Source organism: Leptodactylus fuscus, chromosome 11 (genome assembly GCF_031893055.1).
Source record: "Leptodactylus fuscus isolate aLepFus1 chromosome 11, aLepFus1.hap2, whole genome shotgun sequence".
Lineage (NCBI taxonomy): Eukaryota > Metazoa > Chordata > Amphibia > Anura > Leptodactylidae > Leptodactylus > Leptodactylus fuscus.
In genome coordinates, this window is record NC_134275.1 from 50,313,813 (window position 1) to 50,339,342 (window position 25,530).

The window sequence follows — 25,530 nt, forward strand, 5'->3', positions numbered from 1 at the left end:
GAAGTTTTTGTTCTTCCTAAATCCGCAGGCTATGACAGGAGACAGCACAGAGACAGCTAGTAACCCTTCAGCTTCCAGCCAGGTGTCCTCCCGCAGCGCTTGTGAATGCTTAGCCTTGTGCATTTTATCCCGAATATTCCCATTTATACATGTCGTCGTACACGGAACCGCGTGGCTGACCTCAGGGGCTTTGGTGCCTTCGCCTACTATGAATTGTCTTGTACTAATGTTGCCGCTGATGCTTTTATTTCTAATATTCTGTAACCGGTCTATTCTATTTTATGGGCTGTGGATTCAGTAAGGGGCATGTCTAATCTTCTGTCTTACCTACGCATACTCTCCTATCGATAGAAATTATACTTTGGGTGGGATAGGGTTGATCATGTGCAAGGTAAGCTCGTCCCATATATATAGAAAATTATATATAAAGAATAGTGTGGCCCTATAAAGCTAATTCTATAGCTTTGATTTACTGTGTGCCCATTACATGTAGCCGTTTACTTGCTGCCATTACTGTCCTGCATTGATGGCTTTTCGTCGGTGACCGTGAAATGACAGCAGGACTCTGGTTGCTTTGTCTTAAAGTGGCTTTCCGACCATAACTGCTCATGGCACATCGATGAGATACGGGATCAGCGTCTGGTTGGTGATGGGCTAACTGCTGGGATAAAGTGGCATGGGAGCGCTTTTGGCTGCTACTTAAGATGGCGCAGAGTGCTGTTAGTCGCACCGAGTGGTTATGATGGGGAAACCCTTTAAAGGCGATGTCCACCTTTGCAATCAAATGATTTATTGTCCTAAAGATTTCATACTTTTGCCCTCTATCCGCACAGAAGTTGTAGACAGACTACACAGTGATGTGAGGCTAAGGCCACACGGGCCGGAAACACTGCGCTAAAGCTGTTGGTTTTTTTGCATATAATGCAAATAATTTGATTCTGAAGGTGGATATCGCTTTTAAAGCCCGAGCTAACTCCTCCCATATTTGCATTGTGGATCCCTTTCTCTTTACTCGCCCCAAGACTTAGCGTTCAAACGATTAGACTTTGGTAAAACTGCTGATGTTAGATGTAAATCCTCTGTAATATAATGAAAATAAAGCCAATCCTTTATATAAAGTTATAGCAATGACTGCAAGACCCTGAATAGACGAGATGTTGCGATTGCCGGGATCTTCTATTGATTCAATGTAATCAGTAAACAAGGGCTGCAGAATTGGGGGGATGGGGGGTAGTTGGGGGGGGGGGGGCAGCTGAGCTGGGCTTGTGTTGGGATGGCTGTCAGCGCTCGCTGTCACAGGTTTTGTTTTGAGGACGGAAAACCCCTTAAATCTTGTTTACTACAATACATAGAACCTGATTTACCCAAATGTATTGCTGGTCTGTAGCGTCTCCATGAAATCTTGTTTGCTTGTACAGTATCAGGAACCTTTGCTTTTATTATGTATAGACTGATCTGATGCTTTTATTATATGACGGTGACATCACAGGCGGCCACAAACCAAGAGGGACAATGCAAACATTCTGAATAATTTCTATTGTTTTTTTGTTTTTTATTTTTTTTTTGTAAATTATGAACTTTGTAAATTTTGGATATTAGTTGTAATATTGCATTAAAGAAACACTCGAGCCAGTGATAAAACGTATGTGCCTGATGTTCTTTCCCTTTTTTTTATCAATTCTCTAATTCTGGCTTGATTTTTGGGGCATTTGGCAACCTCTTGTACCTCTAGCCCCTTCAGGACGTGACGAGAAGGAGTACACTTACCGTATATACTCGAGTATAAGGGTTCGTTCACACGTGAACAAAGGGGCGGATTTTGACAGCGGATTTCGCTTCAAAATCCGCCCCTTTACAATGGTGGTCTATGCAGACCGCCGGGCTTCTTTTTTCCAGTAGCGGCGGGCTGCTGCTAGCGGAGAAAAGAAGCGACATTTCCTTTCTTCAGACTGAAGCCGCGGCACGCTGGAACACGGCTTCCGCCTAGCGGCAGCACCCTCCTGTGTCGGCTCATTCATTTGAGCCAACATAGGAGGGGAAAGCCGCGACCGCGATGGTCGTGGCAGGTGGGTTTTGACCAGAGAGAGACGCGGCTCGCCGCGGCTCTCTCTGTGTCAAAACCCGCGCGGGCGCCCCACATGTGAACTAACCCTTATATACAAAAAGAGTGAGGTGGCACTACTTAATGCAGGTTTGAAGTAACAAGGTAGGATGAGGGGAATACATTATTGAATGCTCCTATGGTGGTGCTCTCAGTAAACAACATAGTCAATATAAAGAAAAAGAAAAGGGCACTCACCATTAAGAGGATACAATAAAACTTTACAACTTTATTTTAAAAAATCCATTAAAAGTATACACGGGAGGAGGCACGCCTGAGAAGAGGGAGCGACAGCCGTTTCGTGCTGTTTTAGCACTTTTTCAAGCTCAATGTCAATATTTCTCCCATGCGTTGAATTGGGGGAAAATCCAAGCGGCCCAATGGTTGATTTTTCAACACTTTGCCTCCTGTAAAAAAGATCAAACCATCAGAACTTCCCCAAAATGATATAAATGAAAACGTCATCTTGTCCCACATAAAGACGCCGTGCCTGAATAGGAAAAAAGTTCCAGGTGGCAGCATGTGATTTTATTTTATTTTTTTCTATTTTGCAAAGCTTTTCATTTTTCTAAAGGTGTCAAAACATTACAAATCCTCCCTAAGGCCACACGGGCCACAATTGCAGCGCTAAAGTACGCCGGCGTTTCCATAGATATAATTGACATGCTGCTATTTGCAAAGCCGTTGCGGCTTTGCAAATCGCAGCATGTCCGCGCTGTGTTCTTTCCCTGAAAGTGGGCATGGGATTCACGTGAATCCCATCCCCTTTGCTTGCACTGTAAAACGCCGCTATTTTTCCGGCAGCGTCTCTGCTGCGGGCAAATTGCGGCATTTACGTCCCGTGGGGCCCCGGCCTAAATGTGGCCGTGATGGTCCTTCCCCACACAATACAGCGAACGTCATTACCACATAGTGAATGCCATCCTATTAATATTATAAATTTGCATGTTTGGATGTTTGTTCCTCAATCATGCAAAAACCCGCTCGACCAATTTGGTTGAAAGTTTCCACAAACATAGTTAATACACCCGATTGCGCAATAGGCTACTTTTCGTCACAATAGCGCACATACGTTTGTGCCAGGACCCCCACAAAACCACAACTCACACCACCAGCTCTGCAATCCCACACACTTTGGACCATAGCAAGCCCCAAAATTCATATTGCCCTCTACAGCCTTCGCCCCTAACCCCACTCAATCACATATACATATACTTTACCACTTTGCCCCTCACCTTAACGATACTCCAGGAGGCTCTCTTTAACGCTCCGGAGCAGCCATGTCTGCCGACCCCCATCGCTCTGACAATCCGCGACACCGCCCACCCATGTCAATACCCCTAGGCGGTCTAAGAAATGTAAAAACAAAAACACAAAAAAGGGAAAAAAAAATGAAAAATAAAAAGTATTACAAATTCAAATCCCCCCCTTTCCCTAGAATACATATAAAAGTAGTTAAATACTGTGAAACACATACATGTTAGGTATCCCTGTGTCCAAAATCGCCTGCTCTACAAAGCTAGACAAATATTTTGCCTGGATGCTTAATGTCGTAGCGGCAAACATACTGAAAAGTCCAAAACAGCTGTTTTTTCACTATTTTCATTATCATACAAATATCAATCAAAAGTGATCAAACCAATAGCATTTCCCGAAAATGCAACAACTACAAACTACACCCGGCCCCGCAAAAAAAGACATCCCCCAACACAGACAAATAAAAAAGTGACTGCTGTCCAGAATATGGCAACTTTTACAAACAAAAAAATGTCAACACACTACTGGCAGAAAATAACAAATCATACAATGTCGTATATCGAGGTATCTTAACTTGTAATACCTCTGTCCCAAAGACACTGTACAGTTTATACCAGCACCGTATAGCAGCTCAAATACAAATTACATTCAACACAAAAGTCTCATGTGCTCTCAGAGTTATAGCAACAACAAGATACACAGTTACATTTCATATCCCATCCCTTATACACAGTACGAAAACCTTACCCGCGCCTGTATATACCCACTTCTACAATCACCGCAGACGAAGTCGCGGGTACCAGCTAGTAAAAAATAAACCCATAAGAAATTGGTGCCAATGCCGAATTTTTTCCTCCAATTCGTCATTTGAAATGTATTTTTTTTCCCCAGTACATTCTGCAGGGTATCCTGCAAACCATAAGCCATCGTGGGACTCTGTGAACTGAAACTGAACCGTGTATACTTTTAATGGATTTTTGAAAATAAAGTTGTAAAGTTTTATTGTATCCTCTTAATGGTGAGTGCCCAGTTTTTTTTGTTTTTTTTCTTCTTCTTTTATATTTTATATATACTCGAGTATAAGCCGACCCGAATATAAGCCGAGACCCCTAATTTTACTACAAAAAACTGGGAAAATTCATTGACTCGAGTATAAGCCAAGGGGGGAAATCCACCATTGCAGATGAGTCTGGTCATGTTCATTGCAGCTTAGTAACTCCATGGCGATCATAGTAATAGCAGTTAACCCCATCATGTCCCTCACATTAACCCCCTGTGTGCCTCACATAAGAGTTACTGATATGTGGGACATATGGAGGTAATAATTAAGGTCCTTCATTAGTACCCCCATGTGTCTCACATATTAGTAACCCTTATATGGGGCACACAGGGGTTAATATGAGGGGCATGATGGGGTTAACTGTTATTAATGTGAGGCACATGGAGTTACTGAAACTAAATTAATAACCCCAAATGCCTGACATTAATAGGCAGAATAACTAAAGGAAGGTCCCTGTGTGTGTCACGTTACTGTAGCTTCCTCTCCTCCATACAACAGACATCTTCCATAAGACACAATGAATCCTGGCCACTCATCTGCAGGGGAGATGCTAAATCCTAGTGGGCTAAAGGACCTCTGATGACGTCATGACCATGTGATCGGACTCTGGGGTGGGTGGAGCTACTAGGATTTAGACTCAACCTTATCTGCAGAAGTTACATACCAGTGGCTACAGGACCTTCAATGATTGCACAGTCACGTGACCTCATGACAAGCCAATCACAGAGCAGTAGCACTAAAGGACCTCCCCCTTCCAGGTCCTTCCAGTTTTCTGTGCTCCGTGGACCCTGACTTGTGTATAAGCAGAGGAGAGCATGAAAAATGTGCTGGAAAAGTCGGCTTATACTTGAGTATATACGGTACATTATAATGATTGGAGTCCTCCTTTTAATGATATACTTGGTGATTACTGTCATCTAAGGCAAGTACGATCTTCCTGAAGTGACATCAAGGCCCCACGGCTAAAAAGCGCTGCGGGGAAAAATGTGGCGTCAACACATCGCCGTTCTTCCCACACCGCTTCAGACAGATAGTTCAGAGGTTTCCTCTGCGGTCTGTTTCAATTCCACCTATGGGGAAACCACCAGGGTTCCGTAGATATAATTGACGTGCTGCAATTTCCAAAACGCTGGTATGTCCGCATCGCTGTTTTTACTGCAAAGTGGGCATGGAGTTCGCTAGAATCCCAACCACTTTGCCCTGACTGTAAAAGCCGCAATTTTTTCCTTTGGCTGCCACGTGGGGCCCCGGCCTAAGGAAGTTTTTAAAGGGATTCTACCACTAAAACCTCTTTTTTTGTGGATAAGACGTCGGAATAGCCTTTAGAAAGGCTATTCATCTCTTACCTTTAGATGTGATCTTCGCCGCGCTGTTCCTTAGAAATACCGTTTTTTACCGGTATGTAAATTAGTTCTCTGGCAGCGATGGGGGCATCCCCACTGCTGCTCGAGTACATGATCCTGCGACGCCTCTATCTTCGGCTGGATCCTCCCCTTCTCTGTCGTCTTCCTCCTGCATCACCTCCGACGCCTGCACAGTTAGCTCTGCCAGTGAGACACTAGTATAGCCGACTGCGCATGCCGGCTGGCGGCCATTTTTGGGTGGCCGCTCTTGCTCTTGTAGTTCAATGCAGGAGCGGCCTCCCAAAAAATGGCTGCCAGCCGGCATTTGCACTTGGCTCTGTTGGTGTCTCACTGGTAGAGCCAACTGCTCAGGCGTTGGAGGAGACGCAGGAGGAAGACGACAGAGAAGGGGAGGATCCAGCCGAAGATAGAGGCGTCGCAGGATCGTGTTCTCGAGCTGCAGTGGGGACGCTCCCATCGCATTTTCAGCACTGGGGCCCACTCCCATCGCTGTGAGAGAACTAATTTGCATACCGGTAAAAACCGGTATTTCTAAGGAATGGCGCGGCGGAGATCACATCTAAAGGTAAGAGACAAATAGCCTTCCTAAAGGCTATTCCGATGTCTTATCCACAAAAAAAGGTTTTAATGGTAGAATCCCTTCAAGGAGTTTTTCTTTTTTGCAGGATTTTTTTTTTTATTTGTAACAATAATGATGCAATATAAAGCTGAGCCCTCTCCGTACACATCAGATGCCGTCTGTATAATATAGCCAGCGCTAACCACTGCAATCAGAGCCAACACTGAGCGCAGGCTCTAAGGCTAAGTTCACACAGGTTTTTTTTTGGATCGGAACCTGAGGCAGCTTCAGGTTCCAATTGAAAAACCTGGAAAGCCAGTACACTGCACCGGCATCCAGCCGCGTGCTCCGCTCCGGATTAGGCCCAATGAATGGGCCTAGTCCGGAGGAGGGAGTGTCTTCAGGCCGAATCGCAAGGCGACAGAAGAAACGGCTCTCAGATAAAGCTCCTGAGCGGTTCCCTTTGATTTCCATGGGAGCTGTATCCGCTTCAAAATCCTGACCAAAAAAAATCTGTGTGAACTTACCCTAACACTTTAGATGCCGTGGTTAAACGTGACCTAAAGTGTGCAGGTGCCAATAGCGTCACCATCTATAACCGATTGCTCCCCTGGAATGTGATTGGAGGGTGGAGATCGGTTGCCATGACAGCCGGGGGCCTATTGAGGGTTCCCAGGCTTGTCATTGCTATAGCAGCATGTAATAGAAGTGATTGGATTGCACTATACACGGCAGTACATTAGTATTGCACTATACAGTACGAGTGATCACCCAAGGGTTCAAGGTCCCTAGGAGATCGAAGAATAAAACTGACACAATAAAAAGATTAAGATTTTAAAAATATTTCTCCCATGCGTTAAATCGCCATGCGTTAAATCGGGGGGGAAATCCAAGCGGCCCAATGGTTGATTTTTTCAACACTTTGCCTCCTATAAAAAGATCAAACCATCAGAACTTCCCCAAAATGATAAGTGGCCGACTGCCGGGAAAGCCTGTGTGTCGGCCGCTTCCATTCATTTCTATGGGAGCGTGCCATTCGAAACAGCTGTTTCGAATAGTGTTCGCTCATCTCTAATAGAGAGCAATAACTTTGTTTCCAGCCTGTGATGCTCGTTCAAACTCACTGGCAAGTAACAGGTGTGGGCAATACAAAAAAAAAAAAAAAAACAGCTGAAAGCAGATACAAAGGAGAGAACGCACTAAGCACAGAGAACAGAAAGAGCCCCTTCACACGGAGTATACGCTCGCTGATTCTGAGCGTGTAGCACCTCCCGAATCAGCGGTGTTAAAATAGATCCCATTGCTGGCATACACGCGTATCACATTGAAAGCAATAGGGAAAAAAGCAGCCCATTACTTTCTGTGGGGAGCACACGTATGCTGGCTCCCATAGAAAGCAATGGGATCTGTTTTAACGCCGCTGATTCGGAACTTGTTACGCGTTCAGAATCAGCGAGCGTATGCTCCGTGTGAAGGGGCCCAAAGGATCCATTCACATGGAGTAAATGTGTGCTCATTTTGGCAAAATACACGTGTAAAAATAAGACTCCCATTGACTTCAATGACATTTTTTTACACGTGTAAAAAAAAAAAACCACTTCAAAATACACGTGTAAAATGTCATTGAAGTCAATGGGAGTCTTATTTTTACACGTGTATTTTGCCAAAATGAGCGCGCGTTTACTCCGTGTGAATGGACACGCTAAAGCGCTGCAGAAAAAAACGCTGCGTGAACGCACTGCAGTTCTTTCTGCAGCGCTTTCAACAGAAAGTTCTCATAGCTTTCCTCTGCGGACTTTCTCTTCCCATTATATCTACGGGAAAGCCGCCGGCGTTTCCATGGATATAATTGACATGCTGCGATTTGCAAAGCCGCAATGGCTTTGCAAATCGCAGCGTAACCGCACTGTGTTTTTTTCCGCAAAGAGGGCTTCACATGAATCCCATCCCCGTTGCTTGCAATGTAAAATGCCGCGATTTTTCCCACAGCGTTTCCGCTGCGGGCAAATCGCGGCGTTTACGTCCCGTGGGGGCCCCAGCCTGAAGGTGTCCATTAAATAAAAAAGGAGCCTATCATAACAGACAGCGCCGCACCTCCCATGAGGCGACTTGAAGCGACCACTTCAGGCGGCGCTATGCCAGGGCCCCGGGAAGGGCGGCATTTTTGCTTACCTAAGCCAGTCCAGGACAAGCTGTCCTGGACTGGCTTAGCACTGAGCGGTGGATTGGGGAGGCCACTGGAGCAGCGCTGCTCCAGCGGCCTCCCCTTACGCTCAGGCAGAGAGCAGGTCCTCTCCCTGCCTGCGAACGCTGCTAAGCCCCGCCCCTTCACTTTGCCCTGCCCCCTCCGCTCCGCCCCTTCCTTCTTGAGGGGGGGAGGGGTGGCTTTCTGTCGTCCGCCTCGGGCGGCGAAAAGGGCAGGTTCACCCCCGATAACAGACATTAATGGACACTAACTGATGTTAATGTGTCTGTTTTCTTATTTGATCCATGTAATGGACACCCCAGCATCAGTTAGTGTTTTTTTTGTGGGTTTTTTTTTTTATACTGCCTGTTTTTTATTTCTGCGTTCTGAGCATGTGCAGAAAACAACGGACACAAAATAATGGATAGTAACTGATGTTAAAAAATAGAAATAACGGACACTTGCGGTTCATCAAGAATCCGGTTTTTCAAATGGACACAAAAGTCCTGCACGTAGGATTTTTTTTTTGTCCGCTGGAAAAAAAAGACTTTCGACGGACGCAGGATAAAATCCCATTGAAATTAATGGAAATGTTAACAGGTTTTTGACGGTTTCGCTAGTGTCCGTTGCTAAAATCTTGTAATGGACAATAGCTACAGACACTACTTAGGTCACCAATGGTAGTGTCACCGCCCCCTAAGAGTCCGAGGATCTGAGAACCAAAATTGTGGAAAAATATCAACAATCTCAAGACTACAAATCCATCTCCAGAGATCTGCGGTGCACTACAGAATGCAGAAGTTTCCACCCTGTGGCCCTGTAGTGAATTGTCCTGGACGGAAGAGAAAAACTGATGAAAGGTTGTAACGCAGGATAGTCAGGATGAGGAGGAGCAGCCCCAACCAACGGCCAGAGACATCCAAGTGTCCTGAGGAGACCAAGACTGAGCTTTACATCCTTCTATAGATTACCAAAAAAGGAATGAGACCTACAAAGAAAAGCGCAGCAGACCCGCAGTCACAGACCGGGGAGGAAGGAAGATGTTTTGAGGTTGTTTTGCTGCTTCTGGCACTGATAGCCATGACTGTATATCTCCACCTATATATTCACCTATATATTCACCTTTATCAACTGCATTATAGTTTCTTATAGTAGGAATCTGCTTAAAATGCTGAGTAACTGATTTACGTATCTTGTACTTAGAGCCTGCGAAATACTCCAGAGCTGAATTTATAGTTCTACAAGCTCTCTAACACCAGACACTGTACAGTAAGCGAATCAAGTAAATGTATAGCTTCTCTCCTCTATCATATACCCCTATATATCACACAACTCAGCTTCTCTCCTCTGTTATATAACCCTATATATCACACAGCTCAGCTTCTCTCCTCTATCTTATACCCCTATATATCACAGAGCTCAGCTTCTCTCCTCTATCATATACCCCTATATATAACAGAGCTCAGCTTCTCTCCTCTATCATATTCCCCTATATATCACACAGCTCAGCTTCTCTCCTCTATCATATAATCTTACAGTCCTATGAAAAAGTTTGGGCACCCCTATTAATCTTAATCATTTTTAGTTCTAAATATTTTGGTGTTTGCAACAGCCATTTCAGTTTGATATATCTAATAACTGATGGACACAGTAATATTTCAGGATTGAAATGAGGTTTATTGTATTAACAGAAAATGTGCAATATGCATTAAACCAAAATTTGACCGGTGCAAAAGTATGGGCACCTCAACAGAAAAGTGACATTAATATTTAGTACATCCTCCTTTTGCAACGATAACAGCCTCTAGTCGCTTCCTGTAGCTTTTAATCAGTCCCTGGATCCTGGATGAAGGTATTTTGGACCATTCCTCTTTACAAAACAGTACAAGTTCAGTTAAGTTTGATGGTCGCCAAGCATGGACAGTCCGCTCTCAAATGATCTGAAAACAAAGATTGTTCAACATAGTTGTTCAGGGGAAAGATACAAAAAGTTGTCTCAGAGATTTAACCTGTCAGTTTCCACTGTGAGAAACATAGTAAGGAAATGGAAGACCACAGGGACAGTTCTTGTTAAGCCCAGAAGTGGCAGGACAAGAAAAATATCAGAAAGGCAGAGAAGAAGAATGGACAGTCAAGGACAACCCACAGATCACCTCCAAAGAGCTGCAGCATCATCTTGCTGCAGATGGTGTCACTGTGCATCGGTCAACAATACAGCGCACTTTGCACAAGGAGAAGCTGTATGGGAGAGTGATGAGAAAGAAGCCGTTTCTGCAAGCATGCCACAAACAGAGTCGCCTGAGGTATGTAAAAGCACATTTGGACAAGGCAGCTTCATTTTGGAAGAAGGTCCTGTGGACTGATGAAACAAAGATTGAGTTGTTTGGTCATACAAAAAGGCGTTATGCATGGCGTCCAAAAAAACAGCATTCCAAAAAGAACACTTGCTACCCACTGTAAAATTTGGTGGAGGTTCCATCATGCTTTGGGGCTGTGTATAGCCAATGCCGGCATCGGGAATCTTGTTAAAGTTGAGGGCCGCATGGATTCCACTCAGTATCAGCAGATTCTTGAGAATAATGTTCAAGAATCAGTGACGAAGTTGAAGTTACGCCGGGGATGGATATTTCAGCAAGACAATGATCCAAAACACCGCTCCAAATCGACTCAGGCATTCATGCAGAGGAACAATTACAATGTTCTGGAATGGCCATCCCAGTCCACAGACCTGAATATCATTGAACATCTGTGGGATGATTGGAAGTGGGCTCGGCGACCATCAAACTTAACTGAACTTGAATTGTTTTGTAAAGAGGAATGGTCCAGAATACCTTCATCCAGGATCCAGGAACTGATTAAAAGCTACAGGAAGCGACTAGAGGCTGTTATCTTTGCAAAAGGAGGATGTACTAAATATTAATGTCACTTTTCTGTTGAGGTGCCCATACTTTTGCACAGGTCAAATTTTGGTTTAATGCATATTGCACATTTTCTGTTAGTACAATAAACCTCATTTCAATCCTGAAATATTACTGTGTCCATCAGTTATTAGATATATCAAACTGAAATGGCTGTGGTAAACACCAAAATATTTAGAACTAAAAATGATTAAGATTAATAGGGGTGCCCAAACTTTTTCATAGGACTGTATATATCACAGAGCTCAGCTTCTCTCCTCTATCATATACCCCTATATATCACAGAGCTCAGCTTCTCTCTTCTATCATATAACCCTATATATCACACAGCTCAGCTTCTCTCCTCTATCATATAACCCTATATATCACAGAGCTCAGCTTCTCTCCTTCTATCATATAACCCAATATATCACAGAGCTCAGCTTCTCTCCTCTATCATATAACCCTATATATCACAGAGCTCAGCTTCTCTCCTCTATCATATACCCCTATATATCACAGAGCTCAGCTTCTCTCCTCTATCATATACCCCTATATATCACACAGCTCAGCTTCTCTCCTCTATCCTATACCCCTATATATCACAGAGCTCAGCTTCTCTCCTCTATCATATACCCCTATATATCACAGAGCTCAGCTTCTCTCTTCTATCATATAACCCTATATATCACACAGCTCAGCTTCTCTCCTCTATCATATAACCCTATATATCACAGAGCTCAGCTTCTCTCCTTCTATCATATAACCCAATATATCACAGAGCTCAGCTTCTCTCCTCTATCATATAACCCTATATATCACAGAGCTCAGCTTCTCTCCTCTATCATATACCCCTATATATCACAGAGCTCAGCTTCTCTCCTCTATCATATAACCCTATATATCACACAGCTCAGCTTCTCTCCTCTATCCTATACCCCTATATATCACAGAGCTCAGCTTCTCTCCTCTATCATATACCCCTATATATCACAGAGCTCAGTTTTTCTCCTCTATCATATACCCCTATATATCACAGAGCTCAGCTTCTCTCTTCTATCATATAACCCTATATATCACAGAGCTCAGCTTCTCTCCTCTATCATATAACCCTATATATCACAGAGCTCAGCTTCTCTCCTCTATCATATACCCCTATATATCACAGAGCTCAGCTTCTCTCCTCTATCATATAACCCTATATATCACACAGCTCAGCTTCTCTCCTCTATCCTATACCCCTATATATCACAGAGCTCAGCTTCTCTCCTCTATCATATACCCCTATATATCACACAGCTCAGCTTCTCTCCTCTATCATATAACCCTATATATCACACAGCTCAGTTTCTCTCCTCTAGCATATAACCCTATATATCACACAGCTCAGTTTCTCTCCTATCCTGTAACCCTATATATCACAGAGCTCAGCTTCTCTCCTCTATCATATAACCCTATATATCACAGAGCTCAGCTTCTCTCCTCTATCATATACCCCTATATATCACAGAGCTCAGCTTCTCTCCTCTATCATATAACCCTATATATCACACAGCTCAGTTTCTCTCCTATCCTGTAACCCTATATATCACAGAGCTCAGCTTCTCTCCTTCTATCCTATACCCCTATATATCACAGAGCTTAGCTTCTCTCCTCTATCATATAACCCTATATATCACAAATCTCAGCTTCTCTCCTCTATCATATAACCCTATATATCACACAGCGCAGCTTCTCTCCTCTATCCTATAACCCTATATATCACAGAGCTCAGCTTCTCTCCTTCTATCCTATACCCCTATATATCACAGAGCTCAGCTTCTCTCCTCCATCATATACCCCTGTATATCACACAGCTCAGCTTCTTTCCTTTTATATATCTATAATACAATTTTTCTAGTTGGTAAATATCCAGAGATTGAGCCATTTACATTGACCATCTCCTTTGGTATCTGCTTCATGCTGCATTGAGTACAGGTGTACAGATAGAGCCTCCCTGGTAATGCTGGAGGGAATCTTACAGCCTGTTTTCTATTCCAAAGAAGTTAATTAGGTTAATATATTACACAAACCATCACCACTCCCCCCCCACACAACAGCAATAAATAAAATGAGAGTGACGCTAGGTTCACACCTGCGTTCATCTGTCCGTTCTGAGCTTTCCGTCTTCTGCATGCCAGAAGTCGGAAAGCTCAGACCGGGTCCAGCCGTGAGCGGCGGTGAGCGTTTTATGCTCTCCGCCGCGAAACCGGATTTTTTTATCCGGACACAGAGTACTGCATGTCCGACTCTGTGTCCGGATTATAAAACCCGGTTTCTCACGGCTGGACATCTCTCTCACCCATTCAAATGAATGGGTGAGAGAGACTCCTGCAGGTTTCCGTCTCCTCCTCTGTTTTAGGCAGGAAACGGAAACCTGAACTACGGAGTTCACAACGCTGATGTGAACGAGCCCTTACACTGTATAGATAGAGATATAACCTTCCATTTTAGTTTTTCAGGAGCAAACGATGTCCTGTGTGTCTGAGCGCTCTAGTAAGTAATCGTGTTTGTAATTTACAGGCCCTACCGAGAACCAAAATCCAGCCCCTTCTCCGGTGAAGAATTTAACCCCTGTTCTAGAATCTGTGTCCGTTCATTGCACTGAAATAGAGACAATCATGGAGCAAACATCACTAGAGAAACTTCCAGAAGGAAATGTGGAGAGCAGTATGAGCCCAGGTAACGTATTCAGACCTCATGTATGTTATACTGAGCTGTTGTATGGGACACATAGAAGTCCATGGCCGCTGTATACATCTGTCTGCATTGAGCTCCCCCTAGTGGGAGCTGAAGGTAACACCTAAGACAAGCAGCAGTTCAGTGCAACTGACCTGTTTTATCTGGTGTCTGTTAGTTTCCGTTTACACCAAAACTGTCACATGTCCGTTATTTTTTTTTGTGGACAAAAAGTCTGAAATTCAGGACTTTTGTGCCTGTAAAAAATAACAGTTTCATGACAGATGTCAAGTGTCCATTATTTTTCAACATTAAAATCAATGGGTAACGGATCGTCCTTAGTAACCGTCCATTATTTGGCGTCCCTTTATTTTCTGAGCATGATGACTCTGAGGGGACATGTGGAAATTCATGTAAAAAAATGATGGTCATGCCCAAAAATAAGATATACTATAAAGAAAAGTAAGTGTTTTTATTAAAAATAATAATTTTGTCATTCTAATTATGTATTGGTCAGTGGAGGCCTCCTCGGTGGGTTAAGGTCTTGGCGTACACTTTGGCCACTGAAGATCCCTCCACTGACTCCAATTACAAAACACAAGCAGAGGCAAAGATGACGCTTCTGGTTTCTGTAAATGCATCGACAATGGAATAAAGTGGAAAAAAGGGACATAATACTGTGTGGAGGGGCCACTATGGGACATAATACTGTGTGGAGGGGCCACTATGGGACATAATACTGTGTGGAGGGGCCACTATGGGACATATTACTGTGTGCAGGGGCCAGTATGGGGCATAATACTGTGTGCAGGGGCCACTATGGGACATAATACTGTGTGCAGGGGGCACTATGGGACATTATACTGTGTGCAGGGGCCACTATGGGACATTATACTGTGTGGAGGGGCCACTATGGGACATAATACTGTGTGCAGGGGCCACTATGGGGACATAATACTGTGTGCAGGGGCCACTATGGGGACATAATACTGTGTGCAGGGGCCACTATGGGGCATAATACTGTGTGCAGGGGCCACTAAGGGACATAATACTGTGTGCAGGGGCCACTATGGGGGATAATACTGTGTGCAGGGGCCACTATGGGGGATAATACTGTGTGCAGGGGCCACTATGGGGACATAATACTGAGTGCAGGGGCCACTAAGGGACATAATACTGTGTGCAGGGGCCACTATGGGGGATAATACTGTGTGCAGGGGCCACTATGGGGGATAATACTGTGTGCAGGGGCCACTATGGGGACATAATACTGAGTGCAGGGGCCACTAAGGGACATAATACTGTGTGCAGGGGCCACTCCTTATTTTCTCCTTATTTTCAGCTGTGTTTTAGTGTTCACTGTTTTTAGAATAGTGTGATTTTAATTTTGCTAACAATTTGCATGTAGGCCCCTCTTGACTTTGAGGCCCTAGGCTGAAACCTAGTTAGCTTAATGGTAAACCCGGCCCTGAGAATAGCAGCACTGGTTGTACACCTCTGATCTACACACTCTGCAACTATTTGTAAAAGAGGCCCCACTGGCCGGATACAGCTACAATATTAATGTCAGCCAATATTACAATTATAATTGTACATAAACTTAGAATTACCCATAAAACTGTGCCAACCCCATAGCAGTCCATAGCAGTGGGAGCCCTGGCTGCAGGCGAGAGACTGACACAATACACCCATCACTTGTATTGGACTGATTTTCACATGGATGTCTCTTCCTGTGCCAGGCTTAGCAGTCACAAATACTGGACAGTAAGGATCTTGGATATGTTGGGGAGATGTCAGTGCAGAGCCCTGGACCACTGTTTCACGTGTTAGGTAGTGAAGAGTTGAATGTCGCTTTTGAGGCTTTTTGTAGCTTCTCTGGTAATATAATCTATGATTCTTCAATTTATTTTCAGAAGAAACCTCTCCAGTTAATAAAGACACTTCCCTGTCCCAAGAAAGGTCCTCCCCAGCTGAAGAAGGGACTACCCCCGCTGAAGAAGAACCCTCCCCACCTGTAAAAGGAACCTCCTTAGATGAGACAGTGGCCACCCCAATAATAGAAGGGACCTCACCAGCTGTCAAAGAAACCCCTCCAACTGCAGAGGAGACCTCACCACCAGCAGAAAGTTTCTCAGCAGTCTCAGACCAGGCTCAAAAAGTCACACGGGAGACCTCGCCCACCATGGAAGTAATGGAAGCAGCTGCAAAATCTGTGCACATTGCTGACTTTGAAACGGTTTGTTACAGAAAGACCTCTGTGTGAACTGTCATCTCCTTTCTTGCATCTGTGTGGCATGTCACCATTCTGCATCATGTTGCTGTCGCTGTGGGGCTGTAATGTTGGCAGTATTAACTATCTGCGCTTCCTCTCTGCATGCTTTGTCTAATTCAGATCCATTAAGATTGTTGGTACCAGCCGCGCACCATAAATGACCTGCTATGAGTAGTGGGGGGAAGGGCAGTGACACATGGCATGAGTGCTTGGGGTCCAAGTCCGTTCAATATTTGTTTAGTAAAATCTGGTGGAATATTTTATTGTGCAGCAGAAGGCCCCAGTGCAAACTTTGTACCAGGCTTCCCAACCATAGTGTATAGTACTGGTCTCCCCAAATGGTGAAGTGACACCATGTGGGCCCCTAAGGCTTCGGTGCCCAGGCTGCAACCGCTTCCACTTATTCCCCTGTTCATCAGTATTTACTACTGGAATCTGCTGAGCGTAGACAAGATAGGAACTTTTCTGTTTTAGGAAATCCTTTTTTTTTTGCATTTGGAACCCTCATTGTCTGGGAAAACTGTGAGTCTGCTGGTTGCACCCAATCGGCTTGTACAGTTTCATCAGGAACAAACATGTCCGAACCAAAACTGCTATTATACTGTGGCTTCTGAAAAGTATAATAAGCAGAGTTGAGCAAACATAAAAAACCATGGGACTCACCTCTCCTGGAAACCAATGTGACTCCCTGCTGTCTCCGATTCTTCTGACTGCCTGTGATTGGGCCTCAACAGGTCAGGTGGTGTTGTGACATACAGACACAATCACAGGCCTCAGCGGTCCCTGATGTCAGTCAGAAGAATCGGAGACAGCAGGGAGTCCAGGAGCGGTGAGTAACATGTTTGCTCACCTCCCCTGGGCCTCAGTTTATTATTCTCTTCAGACCCACAATATAATAGCAGTTTCGGTTCAGCCATGTTTGGTGCAAACAAAAGTGCCAGGTAAACCTTATATACTCATACTGTAAAAGGGGCGTGACCCAAATAATTGCCATTAATTGTAATTGAGGTAAAATGCCTAAATTATCACATTTTTAATTTAGGCCATAATACTCCAGCTCTGTCGTTAACCCATTATTGCCAAGGGAGGACTTGAATGCTTAGACACTGTTGATTTTCACTGTGGGGCCGATTCACTGAGCGTATAATCCACTAAAACATAAAATATTCAGATAAAAATGGAGCTCAGTTCACACTGGAAACGAAAGAAATGCAGCAACTGAAACAAAATGATTGTTCCTCTAATAATGGTCCCAACACATTTCTCTGTAGCTCATCAGGAGGAGAAGATCTGAGGACGACGTAATGTAGAAATTCTCTTATTAGACCCGGGATCGATCACTTAGTGTTAATTCACACTTCAAATGGCCGCTGCGTATCTACACCCTGCTCTGGAGATTACTGCTCCCATGTATGAACACCCCACCCCACTATAGGACCAAAACTGCCCCATTCAAGAGAGAGCATCCTGGCAATAAACTGCAGTAAAAACTGCCTTTCCCAGCGCCATAAAGGTGGGCGCAGGTCCCTGGATGTCGGCTGCTATAAAGGTGGGCGCAGGTCCTTGGATGCCGGCTGCCATAAAGGTGGGCACAGGTCCTTGGATGTCGGCTGCCATAAAGGTGGGCACAGGTCCTTGGATGTCGGCTGCCATAAAGGTGGGTACAGGTCCTTGGATGTTTTCTGCCCTAAAGGTGGGTGCAGGTCCTTGGATGTAGGCTGCTATAAAGGTGGGCGCAGGTGCTTGGACATCGGCTGCCGTAAAGGTGGGCGCAGGTCCTTGGATGTCGGCTGCCGTAAAGGTGGGCGCAGGTCCTTGGACATCGGCTGCCGTAAAGGTGGGCGCAGGTCCTTGGATGTTGGCTGCCATAAAGGTGGGCGCAGGTCCCTGGATGCCGGCTGCCATAAAGGTGGGCACAGGTCCTTGGATGCCGGCTGCCATAAAGGTGGGCACAGGTCCTTGGATGTCGGCTGCCATAAAGGTGGGCACAGGTCCTTGGATGTCGGCTGCCATAAAGGTGGGTGCAGGTCCTTGGATGTTTTCTGCCCTAAAGGTGGGTGCAGGTCCTTGGATGTAGGCTGCTATAAAGGTGGGCGCAGGTGCTTGGACATCGGCTGCCGTAAAGGTGGGCGCAGGTCCTTGGATGTCGGCTGCCGTAAAGGTGGGCGCAGGTCCTTGGACATCGGCTGCCGTAAAGGTGGGCGCAGGTCCTTGGATGTTGGCTGCCATAAAGGTGGGCGCAGGTCCTTGGATGTCGGCTGCTGTAAAGGTGGGCGCAGGTCCTTGGATGTCGGCAGCCATAAAGGTGGGCGCAGGTCCTTGGATGTCAGCTGCCATAAAGGTGGGTGCAGGTCCTTGGATGTCGGCAGCCATAAAGGTGGGCGCAGGTCCTTGGCTGTCGGCTGATCTCTCTTGAAGGGGGCAGTTTTGGTCCTGTAGTGGAAGTGCAGAGTTCATGCATGGAATGAGTAATGTCCAGAGCTGGGGGCATTATAGCATCACAATAAATGGGGGGTGGTATATTATCAGTGCTATCCACTCACTGTGACCACTAGTATCAGACATTTTTCCACCCATCCAGCCTTAAAAACTCACCCGAAATCCTGCCCAGGCAATGGAAGTGTGAACTAAGACTGAGGGATGGAACCGGGGTCTGCTAAGAGCATTTCTACATTATGTCGTACTCAGATCTTTTCCTGATGAGTGGCGGTGAAACACGTTGAGGGACAATTATTTTTTTTCAGCTGCCGCACTTCTTTCATTTCCAGTGTGAACTGAGCTCCATTGTTATCTGAATATATCAATAAAAGTTATATTTTCGTGGATTTTACCTCTCAGCGAATCCTTAGATACTGTTGAGCCTTTTAACATCTGAGCCATGTCCAACTTATGTAGTCACGTGAACGTCTTGAATTTGCTTTTTGTTTGCAATATACATGATCATTGCAATTGAATCACCGTATATAGCATTGCCTGCGCTCTCCAGCGCATGGAAAGGGCAATTACTGTATTTTATACACTGCTTAGCCTGAACTATATATATGCTTGTATACGTCTATAGCAAATGGTTTCCAGGCTAGATATTGTGTACCAAGGTTTTCCCACACGCCCTGTAATAGTCCATAGACCCTATTGGTATGGTCTTGGGCGGTATATTGTATTGTTATACTATATGTGAGGTATGTCTAGTTATCTAGTTTACTTACGGTATATAGCGCCATAATATTCTGCAGTGTTTAACGTTGTCACTGTCCCGTATAGGGTTTGCAATTGTTGGGGGAACGCCCTGGGAATGAAAGAAATATAGATGACGAGCTCGGAGAACACAAAGACGCGTATACTCAGGTGCAGGATATCAGAAGTGTTCTGAGATTTATTACATGTTATTTAGCTTATAAAGAGGAATAATGACTTTATGCTAATTTCAGCGTAACAAATGACATCACATAGAAATATGAATTATCATTGGTCAGAGTATAGAATGGGCATATACATCTACAATACGTGCATACATGATCCATGAGCTAACACATGATTGTCCGTATCCACCAATATAGCCCCCTAATCATGTTAGCACAGTCTGTCAATATATATGCTACGGCCTTCAATAATGGAGGATATACAGTATATAACAAAATGGAGCATACACACCAAGATGGCCGAAAAACGACTTTCTCTCTCTTTGCACAGATATTTTTCCCCTCACATAATCTACATTCCCAATCAGACCCCTGGCAGGTGTTGTCTGTGCTCAGATGTGGACCTGGGACTCCAGCGCTGTAAGGCTATAGCGCTAACCACTGAGCCACCATCTTGCCCCCTCTATGGAGTTGATACACCATCACCTTCTTTAGGTTTTTGTGTAAAATACTGTCTGCAAATCCTGTTTTATCATAGTTTGCAAATAAATAATTGATCCAATGTGTGAATGAGTGTTGTATAATAGTGGCACCCATCCCCCCATCCCCGTGCCATTACCCAGATCTCTGCATGTTGCTGATGCTTGCTTACATCAGGTCATTTGGGTTTCAGGTAGTTTTTGTTCACATTGCCATTTGGCACCAGGTCTGCTGGCTCACCCGGTTATAAGTCACCGGGTCCCCTGTATGTTGGAGTGAAGGCTCAGATGGAAGCCATGATCTTATAGGGGACTTCATGGAGCCTGATAAATTAGGAATGATAGATTGTTCTAGAGAGATGATGGATCATCTTCTGCCGCCACAGCATTTACATGGTTACTCAGGAAGTGAGATTTCCACATTACACAGTTTATGTCTTTTCCCTGTTTCTTAAAAGCTGCACATAGTGAGACGTGATGAATAATTCATGTTTAGTGCCGCAGCGTCCTCTCCTACATTGTCCATTAATGTGCTGATGTTATGGTGATTTACAGTATTGCTGCAGGAAGGCGGGTACATGTGCCCAAACATACACATAGGTGGGTACGTCTGCTCCGGCATACACATAAGTGGGTACATGTGACCGGATATACACATAGGTGGGTACGTCTGCTCCGGCATACACATAAGTGGGTACATGTGACCGGATATACACATAGGTGGGTACATGTGACCGGATATACACATAGGTGGGTACGTGTGGCCAGGTATATACATAGGTGAGTATGTGTGACCAGGTATTTACATAGGTGAGTATGTGTGACCAGGTATATACATAGGTGAGTATGTAAGACCAGGTATATACATAGGTGAGTACGTGTGACCAGGTATATACATAGGTGAGTACGTGTGACCAGGTATATACATAGGTGAGTACGTGTGACCAGGTATATACATAGGTGAGTATGTGTGACTAGGTATATACATAGGTGAGTATGTAAGACCAGGTATATACATAGGTGAGTACGTGTGACCAGGTATATACATAGGTGAGTACGTGTGACCAGGTATATACATAGGTGAGTATGTGTGACCAGGTATATACATAGGTGAGTACGTGTGACCAGGTATATACACTCACCGGCCACTTTATTAGGTACACCATGCTAGTAACGGGTTGGACCCCCTTTTGCCTTCAGAACTGCCTCAATTCTTCGTGGCATAGATTCAACAAGGTGCTGGAAGCATTCCTCAGAGATTTTGGTCCATATTGACATGATGGCATCACACAGTTGCCGCAGATTTGTCGGCTGCACATCCATGATGCGAATCTCCCGTTCCACCACATCCCAAAGATGCTCTATTGGATTGAGATCTGGTGACTGTGGAGGCCATTGGAGTACAGTGAACTCATTGTCATGTTCAAAAAACCAGTCTGAGATGATTCCAGCTTTATGACATGGCGCATTATCCTGCTGAAAGTAGCCATCAGATGTTGGGTACATTGTGGTCATAAAGGGATGGACATGGTCAGCAACAATACTCAGGAAGGCTTTGGCGTTGCAACGATGCTCAATTGGTACCAAGGGGCCCAAAGAGTGCCAAGAAAATATTCCCCACACCATGACACCACCACCACCAGCCTGAACCGTTGATACAAGGCAGGATGGATCCATGCTTTCATGTTGTTGACGCCAAATTCTGACCCTACCATCCGAATGTCGCAGCAGAAATCGAGACTCATCAGACCAGGCAACATTTTTCCAATCTTCAATTGTCCAATTTCGATGAGCTTGTGCAAATTGTAGCCTCAGTTTCCTGTTCTTAGCTGAAAGGAGTGGCACCCGGTGTGGTCTTCTGCTGCTGTAGCCCATCTGCCTCAAAGTTGGACATACTGTGCATTCAGAGATGCTCTTCTGGCTACCTTGGTTGTAACGGGTGGCTATTTGAGTCACTGTTGCCTTTCTATCAGCTCGAACCAGTCTGGCCATTCTCCTCTGACCTCTGGCATCATCAACGCATTTCCGCCCACATAACTGCCGCTCACTGGATGTTTTTTCTTTTTCGGACCATTCTCTGTAAACCCTAGAGATGGTTGTGCGTGAAAATCCCAGTAGATCAGCAGTTTCTGAAATACTCAGACCATCCCTTCTGGCACCAACAACCATGCCACGTTCAAAGGCACTCAAATCACCTTTCTTCCCCATACTGATGCTCGGTTTGAACTGCAGGAGATTGTCTTGACCATGTCTACATGCCTAAATGCTATGAGTTGCCACCATGTGATTGGCTGATTAGAAATTAAGTGTTAACGAGCAGTTGGACAGGTGTACCTAATAAAGTGGCCGGTGAGTGTACATAGGTGAGTATGTGTGACCAGGTATATACATAGGTGAGTATGTGTGACCAGGTATATACATAGACCCTCAGCACTATTCTTCTTGTGGTGATGGTTTATCAGTGAAACAAGTTGTAGACATTGGCTACTGACTTGTACTGTCAATCCAAGATGGAGATACTCTCTGTAATATAGAAGTGTGCACTTAATATTTCACATCTGAAATACCTGGAGAGGTTTAGTAATTTTCCTTGGATTTGGAGGCGGATTTCACTCCTGAATCCACAGCAGATTCCACCCAGATTCTGACTCCCATCTCAACAGTGGAAAGCCGTGATGGGATGCCAATGTCCCGCTGGGATGCGTCCGGAAAATGGAAGCAGAAAATGAAGAGGAATTCATTTTCATTATCCACCGTCTGAACTTACCCCAAGGCACTATATGGTGAAGTTATAGCAAATAGCACCTCAAAATCAGCTCCATCCAAAATCTGCCTCCCACTATCCCATATTTGGTTGTGGAATCCCCAATGATTCTGATTAGTTCCATTGTAGCTGGTGGAAACCTGAAGCGCTATTGTATTTGGAGAGGAATTCTAGATGGGAGATCGCCTCAAATTCCTTGTCAAATTCCTACGTGTGAACCTGCCCTATGGGGGTCACGATTTAATGCAGAGTGCTCCAACCTATGGTTCTCCGGATGTATCAAATGTACAACTCCTATCATGCCATCAGGCTCCATATTTAGTAGACGCTTGGCATGTGGAGCTAAGGTTACATACGTGTGCAATGTAAGGTCACAGTGTTGTGCCTAATGATAGTGAATGGAATGACGCGGCGACTGCAGCCTAACTCGAATATAAGTGTAAGACATATCTGCTGAATGCACTGGGACATTATGTCAGCATGGCTTTCCTACGCATGCTATTCATGCTTTACCATCTATATATGATGCATGTTCTAACGTATCTTGTATTTCTGCTTCAACTACACTGTATACAATGCCAAGATCGGGGTGATCGCTATCATCATTACCTTAATAGACCATCTTGTCTTTCTTCTTCCTCCTGTAGCAAAGTACTGAGGCTCCACCATCTTCCTGACCGGTCAAGATCTCCCGTGGAAATTTCTCAGGCATCTCTCCTGACAAGACATGCTTGAGCTATTGCAGACGCCCACAGAAAGCTTTGTCTTGGGTTGGCATGAACACTTCTATCTCCAGTCCACTACAGTATTTATTGCTTCAGATCATAGCCGGTGTTCATATGGCTGGCGCTCTCGCTTGCACTAAGGATCTTTGGCTAATTTCACACAAGTGATGAAGATCTGTTGTTGGGAAGGTCAAGTGTCTTCATTCATGAAACATCTACTTCTAAGAAATCTTGGCGCCATGTCCACGCTCTACACGTAACACATGACACACACCAGATTACTTTTGAAAATGCATTTTAGGACACTTCTTCTTTTTGCAGATTTATTGTTTGCTGTAAAGAGACAATTGTACAACGCTCTGGATTAGTATTGAAGGAATTGTGCGGGACATCGAAAACATAGCTGCTTTCTTCTTCTCAGAAAGTGACTTCATGTCCGTTGGTCACATGACCATCCTACAGCTCAGTCGAATATTGTTTCAAAGGGGCAGAGAGATGGAATTGCCGTGTGACCAACGGAATAAGGTCACTCCCTGAGAAGAAGAAAGCGGCCATGTTTTCGAGGGCCTCACAACCCTGTTTAAAGGGAATATAAGCTATGCCTCTACCTTTATGACTACTAATTAAAGGGAGTCTACCAACACCTACATCTCTTCTAAACCACTTGTATGCTGTTGTAGGGGCTCTTAGTAGCATTTGTCTTTGTACAATGAAGATGCCACCATTGCTCTCATTGCACCTAAGAGCTATTGCTTCCAGCACCTGGTCTCTCCCTCTTTGGTGTGATTCAATTGTACACTACTTGGCCTTGTCAATCATAGACAATGAGACAATGGCGTCATCTTCATTGTACCAAACAAACCACTAGTGTATCAGGATAAAAGCGAATATCTCGGGCACCCATCAAAGATCAGTGTTTTACTCATGTGAACCCGGGTATGTGGAAGTGCTGATAGCTCAATAGGGACTAGTGACTCCCTTGAAGCAGCACGAGTAGCAGAAGACTGTAAAAGGAGACATCTTTTGCAAAATAGTCTAAAAAGTCACAAAATCAACGATTTGCTACTTTTCGACACCTGGAAATTGGTGTATATATCTATGTAGAAGATCTGGAGTTCTGTATTAGAAAAACAAACCTGTGACCACTACAGAGATATTCATTCAGGCAGAATAGAATTTTGTAACGATTTATAGGTCAAAAATGGGGTTTAAGTCTTTCACCAGAACCAGCATATCACCCCAGCCCTGCAGATAGATAGGTTACTGTCACCAGAACCAGCATATCACCCCAGCCCTGCAGATAGATAGGTTAGTGTCACCACAACCAGCATATCACCCCAGCCCTGCAGATAGATAGGTTATTGTCACCAGAACCAGCATATCACCCCAGCCCTGCAGATAGATAGGTTACTGACACCAGAACCAGCATATCACCCCAGCACTGCAGATAGATAGGTTACTGTCACCAGGACCAGCATATCACCCCAGCCCTGCAGATAGATAGGTTATTGTCACCAGCACCAGCATATCACCCCAGTCCTGCAGATAGATAGGTTAGTGTCACCAGAACCAGCATATCACCCCAGCCGCACAGATAGACAGGTTACTGTCACCAGAACCAGCATATCACCCCAGTCCTGCAGATAGATAGGTTAGTGTCACCAGAACCAGCATATCACCCCAGTCCTGCAGATAGATAGGTTACTGTCACCAGAACCAGCATATCACCCCAGTCCTGCAGATAGATAGGTTAGTGTCACCAGAACCAGCATATCACCCCAGTCCTGCAG

The 25,530-nt window shown here is 44.7% G+C and overlaps 1 protein-coding gene across 3 annotated transcripts in view; it reads left to right on the plus strand.

Moving 5' to 3' along the window:
* CCDC9 (coiled-coil domain containing 9) overlaps positions 1-25,084 on the plus strand; it is a 35,272-nt gene extending 10,188 nt beyond the window's left edge. The window contains exons 13-15 of one of the 3 annotated variants that reach the window (XM_075260113.1): positions 13,986-14,144; positions 16,058-16,377; positions 23,663-25,084. In XM_075260113.1, coding sequence (XP_075116214.1) covers positions 13,986-14,144; positions 16,058-16,377; positions 23,663-23,692 — 509 coding nt within the window. In that variant the 3' untranslated portion in view covers positions 23,693-25,084. Of the gene's footprint in view, positions 1-28; positions 96-13,985; positions 14,145-16,054; positions 16,378-23,662 lie in introns of those variants that run through there. The other 2 variants (XM_075260112.1, XM_075260114.1) reach the window with 2 other exon arrangements.
* The last annotated feature ends 446 nt before the right edge of the window (positions 25,085-25,530 follow it).